Source organism: Bicyclus anynana, chromosome 1 (assembly GCF_947172395.1).
Source record: "Bicyclus anynana chromosome 1, ilBicAnyn1.1, whole genome shotgun sequence".
NCBI classification, from domain to species: domain Eukaryota; kingdom Metazoa; phylum Arthropoda; class Insecta; order Lepidoptera; family Nymphalidae; genus Bicyclus; species Bicyclus anynana.
The window spans coordinates 9,997,557-10,017,311 of NC_069083.1; the positions used below are offsets into that span (position 1 = coordinate 9,997,557).

Below are 19,755 nucleotides of genomic sequence, written 5' to 3' on the forward strand. Positions count from 1 at the left end.
AGTAAGTATTTAATTAGTTATCTAGTTATCTAAATTGAATGCCAGATGGTTTCTTTTACTTTAAGAAATCATCTTCTTAAACGCTACCTCATCTTTTTAAATCTATCAAGAAAAAATGCACGTCAACCTTAGCAACACCAACTTTGGCCAACAACATAACAGCGTTTAAGTTTCGAAAAAATCAGAAATACATGAACTTTGCAAACAAAGTCACAGGCAAGAGTAACACAAATGATATTTGTACAGGTATGAATAATGTGGGAGTCAAATAAATAATGATTAAGACAAAAGCATTTCGGTCTAGTAGACGAGACTTTACAAGCATGACCTCTTCATTGCGGCGCGCGGCCGATGGCGCGCAAGGTCACGAACGCGCGTGCAACCCAATCGTGACCCGCTCGCATACTGCATACAACAATACAAATAACACGCCATGCTAAATAACACTAGAGTTCATTATCATTTGTTTCCTTTTAAACATACAGTCTATGATTTTTTTATCTATACTAATATAATAAAGACGTAAGTTTTTGGTATTGTAGGGAATAATCTCTGGATCTACTGAACCGATTTTAAAAATTCTTTTACCACTACAACGTCACGATTGGCTGGTGGGAGGCTTCGGCCATGACTAGTTACCACCCTACTACCGGCAAAGACGTACCGCCAAGCGATTTAGCGTTCCGGTACGATGCCGTGTAGAAACCGAAAGGGGTGTGGATTTTCATCCTCCTCCTAACAAGTTAGCCCGCTTCCATCTTAGACTGCATCATCACTTACCTATTTGTGAATGTCATAGGCTATATTTTATTCCCGCATTCTTATAACAACGGGAACTACGCGAGTGCAACCGCGGAGCGTCAGCTAGATTAATATAGATTAAGTTGACACCCCTGATGGAAAGCAGCCTTGAAGATACTAAGGTTTCTACTAACATTGATGGCGTTCAACGTCTTTGTACATTGTATACTCGAAGACGTCCCGCGGTTTCACTCTTAATTCCCGTTCCTGGAATTCCGTGGAAATTCAGGATAAAATAAAGATTAATATGTTAGTCTATGAAGATGTACAAGTAGCTTACTATTAATAGTAAAAGGAGAGAAGCTCAGAGTATACCACTAAAATCTCAGTAACTTTGTCTCTTTAAAGTATTAACTATAGATGTTGTGATTCTAAAACACGCATGATTTCTACATAGTGTAACTTTAGCATTTGACAAGTCTCTCACAGAATACATATTATCTGTCTGTTTTAGGTTCAAAGCGTTTCGCCGTCCGTTTACACCGAATAGCGAATCGCTGAGGTCATAGACCAATTTGTAAACATAACCTTGCAAATTATGTTAAATAAGTTCTTACTTTTGCTATTAATTTATAGATAATAGTTGCGTAAGTAAGACAATGGAAAATCGTAATGTAAAAAATAATAAAACTCCACTTCATTATCCTCGGCGTTCATTTAAAACTTAACTTAATAAATAAATAAAATGTGTTTTTATTGAGAAATTAATTGGACATAGGTACTACGGCTTTGGCAATTAACGCAGTTCTTTGCGAGTTTATGTAGATAGAAAGCGGTTGCAAGTAACGGTTAATTGCCTGGTACCTTATATGATGGTAGAAGAGCTGACCAAGAATGGGATACATTATTCAAAGGGATCATTTACATCGCAGCGCGGCGGAGACGTGGCGGATTGCGACTCCTTGTACGTAGTCGGTGGCATGCACGGCACTCACTGTGCCACGCAAAAAACATACCATATCGTCAGAGTTTTTCTTTTTTGATATACGTATAAACAGTAAATTCTTCGAGTTGGTACTTAAAGAAACTGTCCTTGCATAGCGTTCAATAAAAAATATAAGACAATTATGAGATGCCGAGATATAATTTATCCCACGTACACCAAAATCCTTCACTCCGGACAATAAAAGGTTAGAGCTATTTTTTGTCGAGCCTCATAAACCTGACCATCTGTGCTATCGTCGGGGGCTAATTAAGTACGTTACTATTGTGCCTCACTTAACGAGGTGAATAAGAGTGCTACATGAGCTCGAGGGAGGGATAAAAAAGCGCATTCTCATTCGATTCTCGATTTTAAAATAATTAAAGTAGCTATTCATTAACGTATTGTTATTGGAATTGCAGTAGCCGATATCGATTAAGTGCTATAATTACATCGGCATCCGAAAACATTGGTGCGAGTTGAGTGAGAGGCGCGCCCTTGTGCGGCGGGCGCGGCGCGGCGCGGGCAGCGGTAGCTCCTTGCCTGCGTCGTTTTCGGCCCGTCCACGTCCACGCACCCCGATGACAGTGAATGTGCAACCTTACTACCATACTGGCTCGCCTATAATGCGTATCACGAAGCTTTTATTCACGCTCAAACTGATTAATTTAAAAACAGAAGCTTGCGCTACTTGCTAAGTACCTACAAGTACACAGTAGTATACAGACGTGAAGCACAAGAAATCAATCTGATATGGCCCTGTCACAAAATCCGTTAACTATAAACTACCTCTCTGCTAAACTTCGTCTTTTTACATCAAATGATTTTCGATATTTCGTTGTACCTTTTTCTTTTACGAGTATAATGTTCGATAAGTATGTTTATAAGTATTCTGTTACTGGCCAGCATGTTCCAATCTACACAATCGGACAATGCACCCTTTGAAGCTTTATACCTACACGAAAACAGCTTCGCAGTTATTTGAGCACTCAATAACAGCCTCGTCATGGATCCTTAGGGCATTTTACTTCGAGAAATTCGATACTTAATCAAGATTTTAAAATGTTATTTTACCCACTCTCAAAAAAGACGATGCAAGGCATTTTAACATAATAACATGATAATAATCCCACTACCGTAGTCCATAACCAAATTGCCCCACTCTCAACTCTGAAACGTTCCTCACACCCAGCTTTGCATTGAAATCCCCTATCATGATATTGTAGTAGGATTGCGAGGCATGTATGGTTTTTGATATATCCTCATACAATACCTCTACCTCCTCTTCGGTTTGTATTGAGGTCGGCGCGTAAACCTGCATAATCTTCAACGAATACCGTTTGGACGTTGGGACGCTGGAATGGCACCGAAAAGCGCAATGTTGGTCGACCCCCCACTAGGAGGACCGAGGATATCAAGCGGGTTGCAGGGAGCCGCTGGACGCTGGCGGCTCGAGACCGTTGTGCTTGGAGGTAATCCATTAAATGTATACAGGGGTAGTAGGATCATATAAATTTACACATAATATGTATTTTAAACTTGGTAAGTATTTTGAATAGTCGTTTCAGCTAATGACACTTTAGTTCTTTCTTCTACAGAGTGAGCTTTTTCTAAAAAACGGGACTTAATACATTTTTTATCATTAATGATTTGTTTGTATATCCTTTTAAAGGTCATATTGAAAAGAAAATGTACCAGGCAAAAATTTTTTAAAGCTTTAAAATATTGATTTAATAGGGATTCCAAAAATGTAAAAATTTTAGTACGTTATTTTTAAAAATTTTGTCACAATTGCTACTTTACTTACGAAAGGGGTTGATTATGTAAAAATCGTTACTTATTAAAATGTGTTCTTGTCAATTGAATACCAAAATAATTTATATTGAATCATAAGATAAGCAGTTAAAATGACGAAATTTAGATTAAAAATGTAATAAAAAGACAAGTATTGCCGAAGTCAACTAGAAACCCTTTTATTTTTCCGTCTGTCTGTCTTTCCGCGGCTTAGCTGGGAAACAACTAGTAATACAAAGTTGTAATTTAGCATAGCAAGAATGTCGTAATATTTACGGGACAGCCTGTAAATGAAGAGCAAGCAAAGTCACGGTCAAGACCTATTGTTAAAAATTGACATACTGATACAGCTATAGTTTTGTAATAGTAAATATGAACTAATATAATATTCTTATTTCTTAGAAAAGTTTTGTAGCTACAAAACAAGATGGATACACGAGTAATATTCAATTCCTAATTAATTTTAAATCGCTAAAAATTTCAAATCTGTAAATTAAAATAACATGGAAACAAAATAACATCATCGTCATTTTACAAGCTAAAAATTTAAATTTCAAATTAGCTATGCCGCGCTATCAATTCAAACCATATTAACAAAAAACATAAGGCAAAGGCTAATAATATTGCTTATATTATGCTATAGAACAGATCGTTTTTGTGACTGCATATGAATCATCGACATCTTATCTACCTCGCTTTTAAACATTTTCTTTAATATGATATTTAATTTAATTAATGGCAGATTAAATACATACAAAGACACATAGGTAAACATGTTTTCTCCAAGTTCCAAACAAACATACGTTTCTTTTGAAAATTAAACAAACATATACCTTTATATAATACTAGCCGATGCCCCGCGATTTCGCTCGTTTAGTTACCGTCCCCGTGAGAATAAGGGGATAAAATAAAACATACTAGCTGCGCCCTGCGGTGTTACCCGCGTAAAATGTACGTACGCAATTTAATTTTTCCGGGATAAAAGTAGTCTCTGTTTTAATCCAGGGTATAATGTCCTCCATTTCAAAGGACAATGGTCTATTCCCAAACAAATTTTTGCTGACATTTTTTTCAAGCGTCTATGAATGAAAAAAATATAAAATGATAGATAATTATATTCTTAACAATTTATTCTTAAGGCTTAGTATTATGTCTAGTCTGGAATTAAAGATATTTACGTTTGAAGTTTTACAGGTTATGTTTTGTCAACAACGAATAGATACCTACTTTTTAAATTAAAGTCTTAATTATTCCATGATTATGAAGCCGGGTATTTAGGTCCGATTAAAGAACATAAAAAGTAGGTTTGATCCCCATTTTTCTCTTAGACATTGATAATATACATACTTTATAAAAATTAATCTTCCTAATTAAATCTAAAAACCAACGTGGAATTTAAATACATTAATATTTTAAGTCAGTAGTTAAGCGGGAGAATCGATGTCCATAAACAGAAGCGGTCGTTAAAAAGGATGTAAGTACGGAAAATCACTTGATATCAGAAAAAAATACAAGATTTACAAGAAGCATAGGTACGCAAACAACGAAAATACGACGCGATGTCACAACTGAAGTGACAGTTCATAGTTGAATTGTTAGTGCATGTACCTTTATTTAAAATCATGTCGAACATACTTAAACAATAAATATGTTTGTAAACACTTGTCCCCTTCCTTTGATTATTAAAATATGCCATATGGCTTAATGTTGGTAATAATTGTTATTAACATGTTTGACTATTATATTTTGTTTATTTTATTAGTTAAATGTAAAATGCCGCCAAGTAAGAGTGAACTTTAGCAGTATTTTGTCATGGTTAGAAATAAGTAATTTAAATGCAATAGGTAGGTAGGTACATACTCGCTTGAAAATCAAAATATTTATTAATATTTAAAAATAATTATATTAATTCGTTTAAATATTAGTATAGAATACGTGTAGTTCAATGACGATACTTTATTCGATTCGATACTGGCTTTTTGATACCGTGCGCGTCCCTAGTTGTCCAATAGATGTAATATTGGTATAAATAGTGTGGTTGCCATACTCAATTATTTAAATTTAATTGATGTGATTATATTTTACTTTATGGACATAATTAGACATTGTGCACTTTTTCAAAAAATTAAATAATTTTTTTTCTACAAACTGTAATAGTTTACATTAGTAGACGCTTATGAATTCTATCAACAAACACCAGACCATTGTCCTTTCAGCTAATTTGGTTCAATAGTCGCGGGCCGCGACGTTAAAGAGTATCAAATATTTATACCATCATTACCAACAGCTTTTTGCTAATATCGAAATCTATGGATTTTTTTGGAACGAAAAGTAGCCTACGTGTTAATTCAGGGTATTATATATTTTCATTTTAAATTTCAGTGAAATCGGTTCTGTAGTTGCGAAATTAAACAGTTACAAACATCCATACGCGCGTTTATAATAAATAATATACACAAATATCGATCGCTCATTTAAAACTCACAAATTTGTAGTGGTAAAAGAATTTTGAAAATCGGTTCTGTACATCCAGAAATTACCTCTACAATACCACAAACTATACCTCTTTATAATATTAGTTTAAATTAGGTAGACACATTTAACACTTTTGTAATTCTATACGATTGAAATTGAACAGATTTGTGATAATGGACCTCGTTATATTCCATATATTATTAAAATGTCGTGCAGTTTAACGAATCGAGTTAATAAAATTGTACATTCATATACATATACGGCAGAGCTAGCCTTGCTGACGACGTTCCTCTCGGTCGCACTGATCACCTCTCTGTTCTCCATCTTTATCTCACTAATAAGTACGACACACACATGCGCCTCACGCACACGAGAACATCTTGTGGTTGTGTGTACACATGATGTCAATGCGATGAATAAACAGTTTCTCCGATTTTACGATCCAATGATTACTGATACCTATCTATGCAAAGTTGGATAATGATTTTGAAACATAAAAGTGCTCTTACGAAAGATTTAAAAATCAACTAACAGCTTTAAGTATGGCATTTATTTAAAGACTTCTAATGAGTAATCCATTTAGATGCATACCTTACAAAGTTGAAATATTTAATCTATTACGTTTCCAATATCGAATGTCCTTAACTTTATTTCGGGGGAGGTCAAAAGTGAAACCAAAACTTCTTATCTTAAACCAACTTTCGTGAGAAGTCTTATGTCCTTCCTCGTCCTTTCATTGTTGTTTTTATGTTAATCAGAGAAGTAAACAAAAACTCTTAGAATATGTTGTTGAATTGAATGTTGCTTGTGATTTAGATTTAATATTTTTTTATAGATTATTATTGAAAACGTAAACTTACTTCATGTACTGCGATATACCTATATTTCACTGACTACATAATATACGTTTATAGTTTAAGCAATTGTCTATTCATTGCAATTAAAATTTTATTGTATTTTTGGTCCACATGTACGGATAGGTTTCTAAATTGTACAATAAACTCAATATAACAAAAATTTAAGTGTCTGTCTATGATTTCAAAATGTTAAAACACAAAAAAAAACTTTTTTAATTTTTGTCTATCTGTTTGTTTGTTCAGACTTATCTCGGAAATGGACCATTAATGGGACTTTAACTGGGAGATAGAGGATTAATCATATTAGTTATATGCTATTTTTATGCGGGAAATATTCACAATTCCCGCTAAATTAGTGATAAATTTTCATGCGAACGATGTCGCTGGCGTCCACTAGCTATAAATAAAATATATAATTGTTTTTTAACAAATTATTGGATTGAAGTATTTTTATTCGTATTTTTCACAACAAACCCTTTCATGTGAAACCCGACTGGAAGTGATAAAATAAATAAATAAATTAGAGAATTCAAAAATTAACCTTTTAATAGTAACTTAGAATTTTAAGTAAAAACAATAAAAGCTTATAAAAATATCACAGAAGAATATTATACTTCTGTTTGTCTTTCTTGTTCAGTAATTTCTTACAGCATAAATATGTATTCATAAGTAACTATTATGAATTGATTTATCAACTACATATTTATTTTTTATGTATACGTTATAATTTAATGTCATTCAGAGAAAATGTATTTTAATTTATTACTAAAAAACTTAACTAACTTGAAAATATGAAAAGCCATATTTTTTTGATATAAGATATGTTGAAAAGATAAATGCATATTAAGATATAGTATCTACGAGTACAGCAAGCGTGGCGGATGAAATGTAAGATAATAAATACCTAATCAGTGTTCGAGCGCACCTCACATACGTTCCTTGATGAGGCAATGACTCGCGCCTTCAATACCAACACAAATAAAACCAATGAACGAAATGAATTGTGGTTCTTTAGAGATGAACGAAAAAGAATATTTCATAGACAAAGAACCCACCTTATCTATTTTCACTTGAAGCGTGAAACGTTCAAAATGTAGTAAGAACCACTAAGAAAATGAAATTGAGATTATAGGATTAAAAATATGGTGCCGATTATCATGGGATTCTGACCACAAACGAATCCCCAAACATAAAAAGGTTGCATATCTCTATGAATAATTAATACGCTTTTGAGTTGGCAAATACATTTTTGGTCTTATTCTTAATAGAATAGAAATGATTTTTGTATGAACATGGAAAAGGCAACTATAAAATGGGTATGGCTTACAGTCCCGTGTCTCGATGTATAAGATAATAAAATCCTATAATGGATGTGATGATACACGTGGCTGTCTTTGTTCAAAATTAACTCATTTCACAGAAAAAATAGAGTTCATTTTATATTAATCTGTTATTTTCTTTGAAAAACAGTCCCTCTTTTATGCGGTGCTATTAATTTATTTTATTATGACCATTTGAAGACCTGTACCTATCTTACGCTCATTGATAATCTATTTTCCAAATATAACGAATTGCTGATTTCCCAAAAGTTAAAAAAGTGAAGTAATTTCAATGAAGTACTGGAAGAACGAAAGTAAGTTCCACAATAATCTTACGTATGAAAGAAATTTTATACCCCGTTGGGATTTCTGTCGGTCCCTGCCGCTCCGATGCCTACAATATGTGCGCTGTATGTGTGAGTGTGTGTGTGTGTGTCTGCGTGTAAGTGTCGCGCGTGTGTGGGTGGCTACAGCCTCCATGTGATGGGAAGTGAACCCTTTACGCGGGGAAACCGTTTTTTATTTGCACTCGGACAGCGGCATCAGGTAGAAAGGATGATCGTTAATTTTTAAAGGACACACTGAACTTTGTTTATACGTGCGGTCAGTATAAACCTGACAAAAATAAGTTTTTAAAACAGAAATAATTCTGAGCTATAGGTTACATTGGTATATGTGAAGATATGTCTAAAATTAACGAAGATAAAAGATGTTGTCACTACCTAATATCACATGGTTGGTCACAGGAAGATGCGAGCTCGTTGATGTCTTTTGTTCGGGCTTTAAAAAGCTCTCAACTTTATCAATCTATTTGATTGCGTTGTTTGTATAATTTTAAAAAAAATGTAATTAGTGTAGAAGTAATAAAAAAACCTATTATCACAAAGTTAGCGCAGGAATGCTATATCATATTTTTAAAAATAATGAAATTTTACTCCTCACATGCTCGTAAATACGCAACCTCTTGCATAATAACACGGTACTTGAAAAATTCAAGTAAAATTGGGGCCAAAAACAAAAAATGCGTAATACATAACAGTTAAAACTTCCAAAAAAGAAGTTTACCGACCTAATAATTACATTAAATAATGATCTGAGCCCGATGGTAAGCTCATCTCGAGGGCCCGCCGCCGCCGCGCGCCGGCCACTGCGAGGCAATAAAATGAGCCTTCGCTGGCAGAGGGGGGCCGCGCCGCGGTCCACGCCACTCGCGGTAGCGGTCTACTGTTTATGATGAGTTGCTTATATATTTAGCCTATGTTATCAAGCGATATTGAAAATGAATAAATATCGTTATTAAAATCAAATGTGTTACAAATTATGTTTACTTTCTCTACAGTTTACAACCTTGACATTTTCAAGATTAAGGTTTAGTTAAGGTTTTCTTAGTTGTGATTTGAAGGTTCTTTTGGACAATATGCCATAATTTGAAATGCATATATAATTTACAATTTAATACAAATAAATGTTTAAAATATGGTGTCAAAATAATGAACTGAGTAATTAAAAGATTTTGAACTCTCATTTTGTATATGACAAGAAACAAGGAAAATTATATTGTATATTAATATGTATGGATCTATAATGAATTTATCTGTATACGCTCGGCTCTCTTAATCGACGCCGCAAATCAACAAAAAGTCATCATTAAAGTCTCAGAGGCGCGGCGGGTGAGGCTGCACAGCTCTCGCTCCAACCTAAACGATTCAGTCGACTTTTTATCACTCGCCTACCAATCCATATCCAGCTTATACATTTTTACTGAATGCTTTTTTTATTTCATTTTATATTCCCTTATCATTACTACCCGCGCCGTGTAATGCGAGTTACCTGGATGCCAATTATTATATCTTCAACGAACTTTACCTGCGTTCTATCTAATTAGTCGACGCCCAACGGTTTCACTCGCGTAGTTCCCGTTCCCGTAAGAGTATGAAGATAAACTATAGCCTATGATACTCGTAAATAATGTGGCTCTCTAGTGGTAAAAGAAATTTCACAATTATATAATGATTTATTTATTTTGCTATCATCCGCGAAAAGTCGACGAACCCATGCGACAACGTCACCCAGGTCCGGCAAAATACTCTCTACGTACGTTTCACCCCGAAACCGGAGCATCCTCAGGAGATGTTGACTCTACAACGTGCAATTGCAAAGTCTGACTTTGCAATTTTTTTGACTTTGCAATTGCACGTTGTAGAGTCAACATCTCCTGAGGATGCTCCGGTTTCGGGGTGAAACGTACGTAGAGAGTATTTTGCCGGACCTGGGTGACGTTGTCGCATGGGTTCGTCGACTTTTCGCGGATGATAGCAAAATAAATAAATCATTATATAATCATGATGAACTTCCGCAAAGTAACGCCTGCTTCTATCCAAGAAATTTCACAATCGATTAGGTAAATCCAGAGATTACCCCCTACAACACAACAAACTTTACCTCTATAAAATATTAGTATAAACGTAGTTTAAACAGTATATGTATTAATAACATAAAAACTATTAAGATTGTAACCGGTCAAAACTTTTTAATACAACAAACAACAAAAATGTTCTACGACTTTGTCACTGCCTCTTTCGACCTTAAGTTTTAATTTAGAGTAAATTAAATAGACCTTTCAATCTATTGCAATATATTTATTATTACTGCTGCTCATAAAGCCTAATATGTTATTCGTATCATATAAAATGTAGAGAAATATATATAACAATAGATTGAATAACAATAAAACACAGCAGACAAACCTCTGTCAACCTCAAATAACAACCTGTTCATGACTTTGAAGTTCATACGTCTGTTAGCGTGTATGTTATAATTAATCTCCGTTGTAGATGTTTGACACATTCTCGTAAATGGAATTTTCTCCATTTCGGTATTCAAATTTAAGGAAACAATAACATTTACAGAAATCATTTTAAACATAACACAAAAACAGACTTTGTAATCGTGACCAGTTTTTAAAAACGTTATTATCTTTCTGTACTACCTAGTAGATTCTTTCCAAAGACAATAAATTCGTCAAACCAAGTCCGTATTTTTTTCTTATACTCGTAATAATTATATTAGGTACATGGATATATTTTGGTACCACTCAGCGGTCATGTTTTCAAAAGGACTTTGAACTTTTGCAATAAAAATGCAAGTTAATGTTCAATTGAAAGTTAATTCAAACCTCTTTTTGCAAACATAAAGTCTAGCTAAAGGTTTTTAATTATATATTTTATTCGGCAACAAAAAATATTTGAAGTTCAGAACAAGGTCGATCAATTCAAATATTTTATAAGATGCATTTATACGTGCTTTGTTTTAATACAGAATATAGTTACCAAGAACAGTGGGCATTATTATGTATTTACATTGCGAAGACGCCAGTGATATTAACCTCAAATTATGAATGACAAGCACGTGGCATCTTTAGCGTGGATTACGTTTGCGGCTTTTAACTATTATTATACGTTTTTCTCGTAGCTGCATGAAGAGTCAACATTATACAATTTGAGAGTTGGAATTTATAATCTGTTTTGTATATCATTTGTTGTATGACGGTTTTTATTATTAGGTTTAGGTAGTAGGTATCATTTTAATTTATACTATTGAATTGTAAACTGTGTCAATATAAACAATTATCTTGACAAAGGTAATTAAACACTTACTAAAACAATAATACTTAACAAAATTAACTACTAATTTTAACGATAATCTAAATGATATGACGTAATATAATTAATGAATAGTTTGGAATTGTGGTAATGAATTTTATTCGTTATCAGTGATATGAAATATAGACATTAATGTATATTTTGTTTCAAATAGGTTGAATAGTAATTCTAAGACAAACCAAACTAACGTTATCAATTATACTCTTATATATAGGTATAAGTACACACTCCTACTATACTATCCATACTAATAATACAAATGCGACGGTCCGTCTGTTGGTTAACTTTTCATAGCTAAGGCTTTGAATCGATTTAGATGAATTTTGTTACAGTAATAAATATCATAAATAGTAATAGGACCTTTTTAAGAAGAACAAGGGCTATGTTTATCCATAAAACATGCATGATTTCTATGGGATTTGTGTAATAATTGTGCAAAATTTCAATTGAACGGAGTCGCGGGCTTCCACTTTATTTAACTAATTTATTAGACATAAATATCCAACCAATTACAAACACATTTTTTTATATTTATATACTTAATGATCGCTTTAATAACATCGAATATAAGTCGATTATATAGAGATCGCTATGAAACGATACGGCCGCTTTTTTGTATTCTACTTGTTGTATTCTTATTTGTTTGTTATATTGTTTATATTGTGGTGTACAAATAAAGTGTATGAATTTAATTAAATAAATACCTAACAGAGGTAATATAAACAACTTATAATATTATTTATTAAACACAAGCAGTTGCTACATACGAGTACGTAGCTCTAATAAAGTTGTATACGGTTATATCCGTGATATCATCCCCGTTGAAGTACCTATACGAAACCTTACACAAAATATTATATTCCTAATCATACCGTTTTTTTATTTTTTACAAGTTAACCCCTGACTTGGTAAGTAAGTGAGTGATTATAAGATGAAAGCTGGGTAACCTGTTAGGCGGAGGAAGAAAATCCACACCACTTTCGGTTTCACGACATCGTACCGGAGCGCAAAATCGCTTGGCGATAGGTCTTTCCGATAGACTGGTAACAGACCACCCACCAGCTAGACCTAGGCCAATTAAAAAACCTCAATCGGCCCAGCCAGGGATCGAACCTAGGGCCTCCGTCTTGTAAATCCAACGCGCATACCAATGCGCCACGGAGGCCGTCACTATTATATAAACACAATATTACGGTTAGTTTATAATAAGCCGTTTTATAAATTCATCGGATACTCTTAATTGATAACTATAGGCTATAGATATGATACACAAAGTAAGAAAAACCTAAACTTAGAGCCCGACCACTCCTGTGTTAAATTACATTTTGTTACTAATAAGTTGAGAATTCATAAAATTAGTTATCAAAGTTAAGATTTTCCTTATACTCACATCATCAGTTCTCTTGGTTGTTTTAATGATCAATAAAAACACGTGAACATTTTTTTTTTATACATTTACATGAATATTATTTGTTCCAAGAATATTTTAATCTGTGTATGACATTTCGACTTAAATATATACTAATATACGTGGTTGTATCTTTTAGTACCTTATAAACAGATATTAGTTTTATAACTAAACTGATACCTGATACTTTTGGTAATAAATTATAGTAATATTTTTATAGGGTTCACTTAAATTATATTTATTTATTTTCAAATATTTATTAAATAGTAGCGAATGTCTGTTATTTGTTTGTTTTAAATTACACCCAAACAAAGCCTTAAGATGTTGTTCAGGTTTAGCTTAAAATAAATCACATGAAAATAAATTTATTTTTAATAGTTTCGTAGGTAATTCAAATTAATGTATTTACTAAGACTAAAAATCTAAGTGTATTTATAAATCTTCATATCCTTTTGCCATCCCTTCTCATTGATTATTATATCAAAATGTTGAAAATACTATGCTTTTATTAGATGTATAGATAACTAATAAGGAGATAAAGGATAGCCCATGACACTCACAAATAACGTGGCTTTATAGTAGGTAATAAAAGAATTTTCAAAATCGGCTTAGTAGATCCAGAGACTACCCCTAACAATACCACAAACTTTACCTCTTTATAATATTAGTTTGGCTTTGGGATTGTGTTCTAGATTTATTTTTTTATTGAGTATCTTTTTTAGAAATTTACATTCAATAATATAACCCCAAAGTTTACTATCAACCCCTAATAATATATTGAAAATAAAAAATAACATAATTCTATATTTTTGTTTTTTTTTAATTCTCTACGAGTTAACCCTTGACTACAATCTCACCAGATGGTAAGTGATGATGCAATAGATGGAAAAAGTTAGTCTTAGGAGTAGGATGAAAATCCACCTGTTTCGGAATGCTAAATCGCTTTGCGTGTTTGCCGGCATGGTGGTAACTAGCCACGGCCGAAGCCTCCCACCAGTCAAAAGTTAACGCTCGGACATGACGTCAGTCTGAATAGTCTAATAAATGTCATATTTAGACAATAGACAACGTAGTTTTTAATAAACCTATAATTGTGTTTTGTGCCAAGAGATATTAAGCAGACAAAGATGCTGTTTCTGAACAACGCAACACCAAAATATAATCGTGGTGGTCGGCGCTGGACTCACGGCAAGTTCAAGGTAAGCACGTCGCTCCACCCACGCGCCGCTCCCAGCGACCGTTACACCGCGGGCCGTACCAAAGAGTATATAGTCACTTGGCCCGTACACCGGCGGACCTCCGACACGAATCGCTCTCAAATACACGTGAGCGCCGAGTACTCGCCTCCACAAACACTCGCTTGTTTGTAACTAATCAAACAATGAGGTGCCAACGCTAGAACAATCACATACGTCGAGTAATTAACTTAACAACGCCGGACGGAATTGACGTTTTAATAAAAACTAATTTTACCACCAACTTTAACTTGGTTAAAACCTTACCTTAGTATAAACCATTACTTAAAGATGAATATCTTTGTAAATAGTGATTAGATGAATATCTAATACTAATACATCTAAATAGCCAGTGGATATTGATCTCTGCCATCGATTTGGAGGGTTCGAATCCGGTCCGGGGCATGCACCTCCAACTTCTCAGTTATGTGCATTTTAAGAAATTAAATATCAATTTCTTCGTCTACCAATCCGCATTTCGCCAGCGTGGTGGACTGTTAGCCTACTGACTGACTGAGGAGACTAGTGCCCAACAATGAGTCGAATATGGGTTGTTAATAATGATGAATACAGCTCATTAAAAAGTCGTGTAAAAAATGTTTGTAATCAAACTCCTGCAAAGCATCCCCGTATCTTCTCAGTAGGTCTCATAAACTATTTTTCAAACCCCTACACCCCACCCACCATTTGTATATTTTAGTATGTAAAAAATATATATGGCAGAAAAACATTTGCCGAGGCAGCTAGTAGTTATATAGATTAATTATAGACTACGTATAAAATTAACGTCGCACTCTTTCAAAACGGTTTGACTGATTTTAATGATGTTTTTTGTATATTTAGTAGGACAAGAATAGGTTGATTGCATTTTTACCCTCCTACCTCCAGCCCCCTATAATAGCGGCTTAGTATTTTTAAACGAATTTTCAACTCGTACTCTAAACTAGTATTAAAGGTAAGATTAAATTTTTAGTTTGTTTATACGATTTTCTGAAGAAATACTCGACTGGTTTTAAAAAAAATTTCACCGCAAGAAAACTACGTCTTCACCGTGTAATAAAGTCCCGCATTTTTTATCCCCGAATTCCCCTGGGAACAAGAATTACGCGGGTGAAACCGCGGTTCTTGTCCTAGTTTTCCTGAACCAAGCCAACCCCGAATAGTGTAGTATAAATCTTTATAGTGTGGTATAAATAATAAATATATCTATCTCTTTCACTGGAAAGTGGAAACAAATGGGCTAGGTACATAATATAGTAATCTAACTTAATCACATAACCATTTAATTTTCTTGTATCATATTATGTATCCATGAAATTAAACATTTTATATTATTTCTAATAACGTAAAATATACATTAAAAATGTACAAGTAGACGAACATGGAAGATATATTTTAAATACACACAAAGACGTGTTTACAATGCACGATCTCTCTCTCAAAATGTCTTGTTGGTCCAGTGGTTACTCCTTCTGTGGTTTCGAATCAACAGGTCCTAGGTTCATTTCTTGGGTCGGGATATAAATACTGATTTCTTTCCTCCTAGAATTCTCAGTGAAAATTCTCAACCTGGCGTTTGGAAATTGTTTCCATACCCCGGCACAGCCCCGTGCCTCAGCGAGCACGTTAAGCCGCGTTCATTACAGTTACACGTTATAGTTAATGTTAAATAGACAAACTGCACAGTAAGCCCGCCAATTCTAATTGCAACTTGGTGTGTCTAAGCTCCGTACCGCTTCTCCTACAAGTAGGGACGACTGGCCTGTAAGTGGGTCTTTAAAAAGGTTTTGTTGATGTATCAACATACCTGGGTATCGTGATAACTTGTCCGAGTTCGTCCGCCAACACTAGCACCGTCCCCTGGCCGGGCGCACCCACCACCACGGATACTCCACCGTCCACGAGCTGTCCGGCTCCACTCATCAACTGGCCGTCTTCCAACTGGCCGCTGATCATTTCAACCCTCTTCTGGTCCGGCGTCGTGGTATAAATCACCGTCTCCTTGTCGTCCTCGTATATAAGATCTATCGGAGTCTTCTCGTCGATGGACTCCATGCCCTGGTCGTAGACGTCGGGCTGCACGGGCACCTTGCTGTCGGGCGCGTAGGCGGCCAGCTCGTGCGGCGAGTGGCGGTAGGAGTGCGCCTCGGGCGGGTAGCCGTCGTCCGAGTCCATCTCCACCTTGTGCGCGTGGCTGTAGTAGTCGTGCGCGGGCTGCACGGGCGTCATGGTGGCGAGCACGGCGTGCGCGGGCGCGGGTGAGCCGGGCGCCGAGCGCGGGGACGCGGCGGCGCGCGGCGTGCGCACGCGCTCGTCGCACGCGGCCAGCGGCTGCGGCGACGCGGACATGTCGCCGGGCTCGGCCGCTGCAGAGCGCCCCGCACTACTCGCGAATACGCCAACTCTGTTACTGAAATAGACATCTCATCAGCCTGCCAGCTCCCTCTTCACATTCTCTAGTACCGTTCCGGAGTATGACGAGCTCGTTTGATCTTATAAAGTAAATAAGTTCAGTTAGAGATACAATAAAGATTAAGTGTCCAATGTAACTATAAGGAAAATGGGAAAACAATGCCAAACACAATTCCTCGAAATTGATAGCTCTACATATTGAATACTAGATCGTCGTCATCATTGTCAGGCTATTTTGATCGGCCCTCTACAGAGCTATTGCCTTATAGGAGAGAGGATAGGGATCTTGGGCCCACCAAGCTGCTTCAATGCAGATCGGCAAGCTTAGGACGATAATGTTCGATGATCACTATATCAGCTGATGTAGCCACACATCTTCCCAATACCGACCTGAGAATTATGACAATAAAAATTTCATAGACCGACGCAGGAGCAAGACTCGAAACCAGGGCGCAATCTGAAGTGACATAAGCTAAACTCTGAACCAACGAGGTAGCCGAACAGTAATTTGTCTATATATACAAGATATCCGGGAGGAAACTATGTTTCTAAATGTACTCATTCATAAACAACACACAACAGATACCAAACAATAATACACTATTGCCACAAAAATACCTAAATGAGTATTATATAAAGGAAGGATCTACTTAGTTCCTATCGAATGCATTATGCCATAAGTATACCTAATAACGAGTTTTGTTAAAAGCCAACCATTATTATTGGTAACAAAGCATAGTATCTATCAGCTGATTCGAGTCCAGTTAGAACAGAACAAGTATCGAGTGGCACCTGATTGGCGAGAAGTGGCCGAACTCGTTCAAGAGCTGCTCTACGGTCGCAAACCACCAGCCAACGGTATCGACAAACTGGATGCCTGCTTGGTAAGAATGGGACTCCTCAACTTGTCCGTTTACATTATGATTTACGATTATAAATAATAATAACAAACTAACCTAATTAAATCTTATTGTTTCAGATGGATTTGAAGATAAATTAATTATCTATATATACCTACAAAAAAATTTAATGTATATCGTACTACATTAAAGCTTTTATGTAGTATATATGTAGTATGTATGTTGCAGAGGCTGTGAGGATCGTGTGACAGAGACAGATAACAAAAGCTTGGAAGAGTATCCATTTGGTATCACAAGTTAAAAAAGGACAGATATAAATTGTCCAGATCATTCGTATCCAATTCCATATCTAATAAGCCTTACTTTATTACTACTCTTTGTCAAGAATGCCAATAACGTTGTGTTGAAAATAATCATTTTAATGGATTCATTAATAACACAGCCATAACAGATTAAAACAATTAGCATCTCATCGTTTTCCACATCAACTGTCATTAAACAATAGATTTTTAATTAATGATTCTGTAACTTAGAATGATTCAATGAATCCGAAGAGATAAGAAGATAATTTATTCATATGCAATAAATAAGAGGATATCCACGAGTATATCCTCGAGTACTAAGTCCAAAAATTATATAGAAACCTGACAACAAACATTTTGTATATGCGCCTATAAGTCTTATTGCTTCGATGCAGAAGGAAAAATAAAATGAGAAAAAGGTTCCAGCGCTCGTTGGGTCGTCGAAGTGTGCGCTCGCACACATTGACATATCACGAAGCTCGCCGAACACATCGATACAAGAAGAAATAAACGAACGCAATTCACTCACACACGAACTTTTAAGTGTGCTATCTGTGAACTCGTTCGGATAAAGGTACGCACACCGACACATACTTGTAATATCTCACTATCCTACCGCTTTAAGTTTGAAAATAAATGAACTGTTGGCGCGGTACAAAGAAAAACCACTCGGACACCCTCAAATCGGATTGCTTCGGTATAAAAATAATTCTTGATCACTCTTTATGTCGTATATCTTATCTGTGACATCACTTCCAAAAAAAAGATAAGCAAACGAGCACGTCATCGCACTGGAACCGAGGTCGGGGGCAGCAGCGGCGGAGCGCGGGCGTCCTGGCGCAGGCCGTCACGCACGAGCGTCAAACTAGTCTCGTGACGTCACGGCCCGCCCGGCGAAATTACAAAACCGGCCAGGCTGCTCTCTCGTGTGCGCCAAGAAGCGGCGCGGCGCAGTGACGAACGCGCAGCCGCCCGACCCCGACGCGCCGTGGACGTCACGTACCGTGGGCGGCGTCGCGACGCTCGGGCGGCGCGTCCGTGCGCGGGCGCGGGTACTGAGCACGCGGCGAGCGGCGCTACGGAGCGCGGGCGCAGGTGCTCTGAGCGCAACAGCCTCCGCGCGCCGGCGCCGCCGCCCTCCGCTCCCCGCTCGCCCGCGCCTTGCTCTCGCACGCACCAAAACGACGAATTTATCTTCCGTGCATGCTGACCCTCCTACCCGAGGACGTTGCCCAGGGTGTCTCTGCCTCCTCGTCTGAAACATTAGCATCGTTTTTGCTTAACCAAACAACGCAATGTTATTACTACCAATAATAAATGTATTTATATGCATCAGTTTGTACGACCAGGGTTGTAAAGCTGAAGTCATTTGCATAGCACATAAAATTTTATATCATAGCCTGAAACATAATACCTAATAAGCCTCCTAAGGACTTTATTAAATAATTTCGAAAAGAGCAATTGACACCAGTCAACATTATTGATATATATGAATAAAAAGAATTCTACTAAACTTTTCCTGTGTTAAATACGAGAGCGTACCTATAGACGAGACGTTTCAGAGAAAAAATTGTGGTATAGAAGGACGTGGGAATCATACAGAAAAGCAGTAAAAATATGTATTTGACAAATAACCAATACTTTATGTTAAAATTATTACTGAAATTCTTAATTATTTCTTTTGTCTGTATTTTTATCGAATCATCAA

At 36.0% G+C, this 19,755-nt stretch overlaps 1 protein-coding gene across 5 annotated transcripts in view; it reads right to left on the reverse strand.

Moving 5' to 3' along the window:
- LOC112046894 (protein grainyhead) overlaps positions 1-19,194 on the reverse strand; it is a 126,993-nt gene extending 107,799 nt beyond the window's left edge. For all 5 annotated transcript variants that reach the window (XM_052882888.1, XM_024083736.2, XM_052882770.1 and 2 more), the window contains exons 1-2: positions 19,051-19,194; positions 16,281-16,883 (exon numbers count right to left, since the gene is read on the reverse strand). In XM_052882888.1, the coding sequence (XP_052738848.1) occupies positions 16,281-16,822 (542 nt within the window). In that variant the 5' untranslated portion in view covers positions 16,823-16,883; positions 19,051-19,194. The remainder of the gene's footprint in view (positions 1-16,280; positions 16,884-19,050) is intronic.
- Between the last annotated feature and the right edge of the window lie 561 nt (positions 19,195-19,755).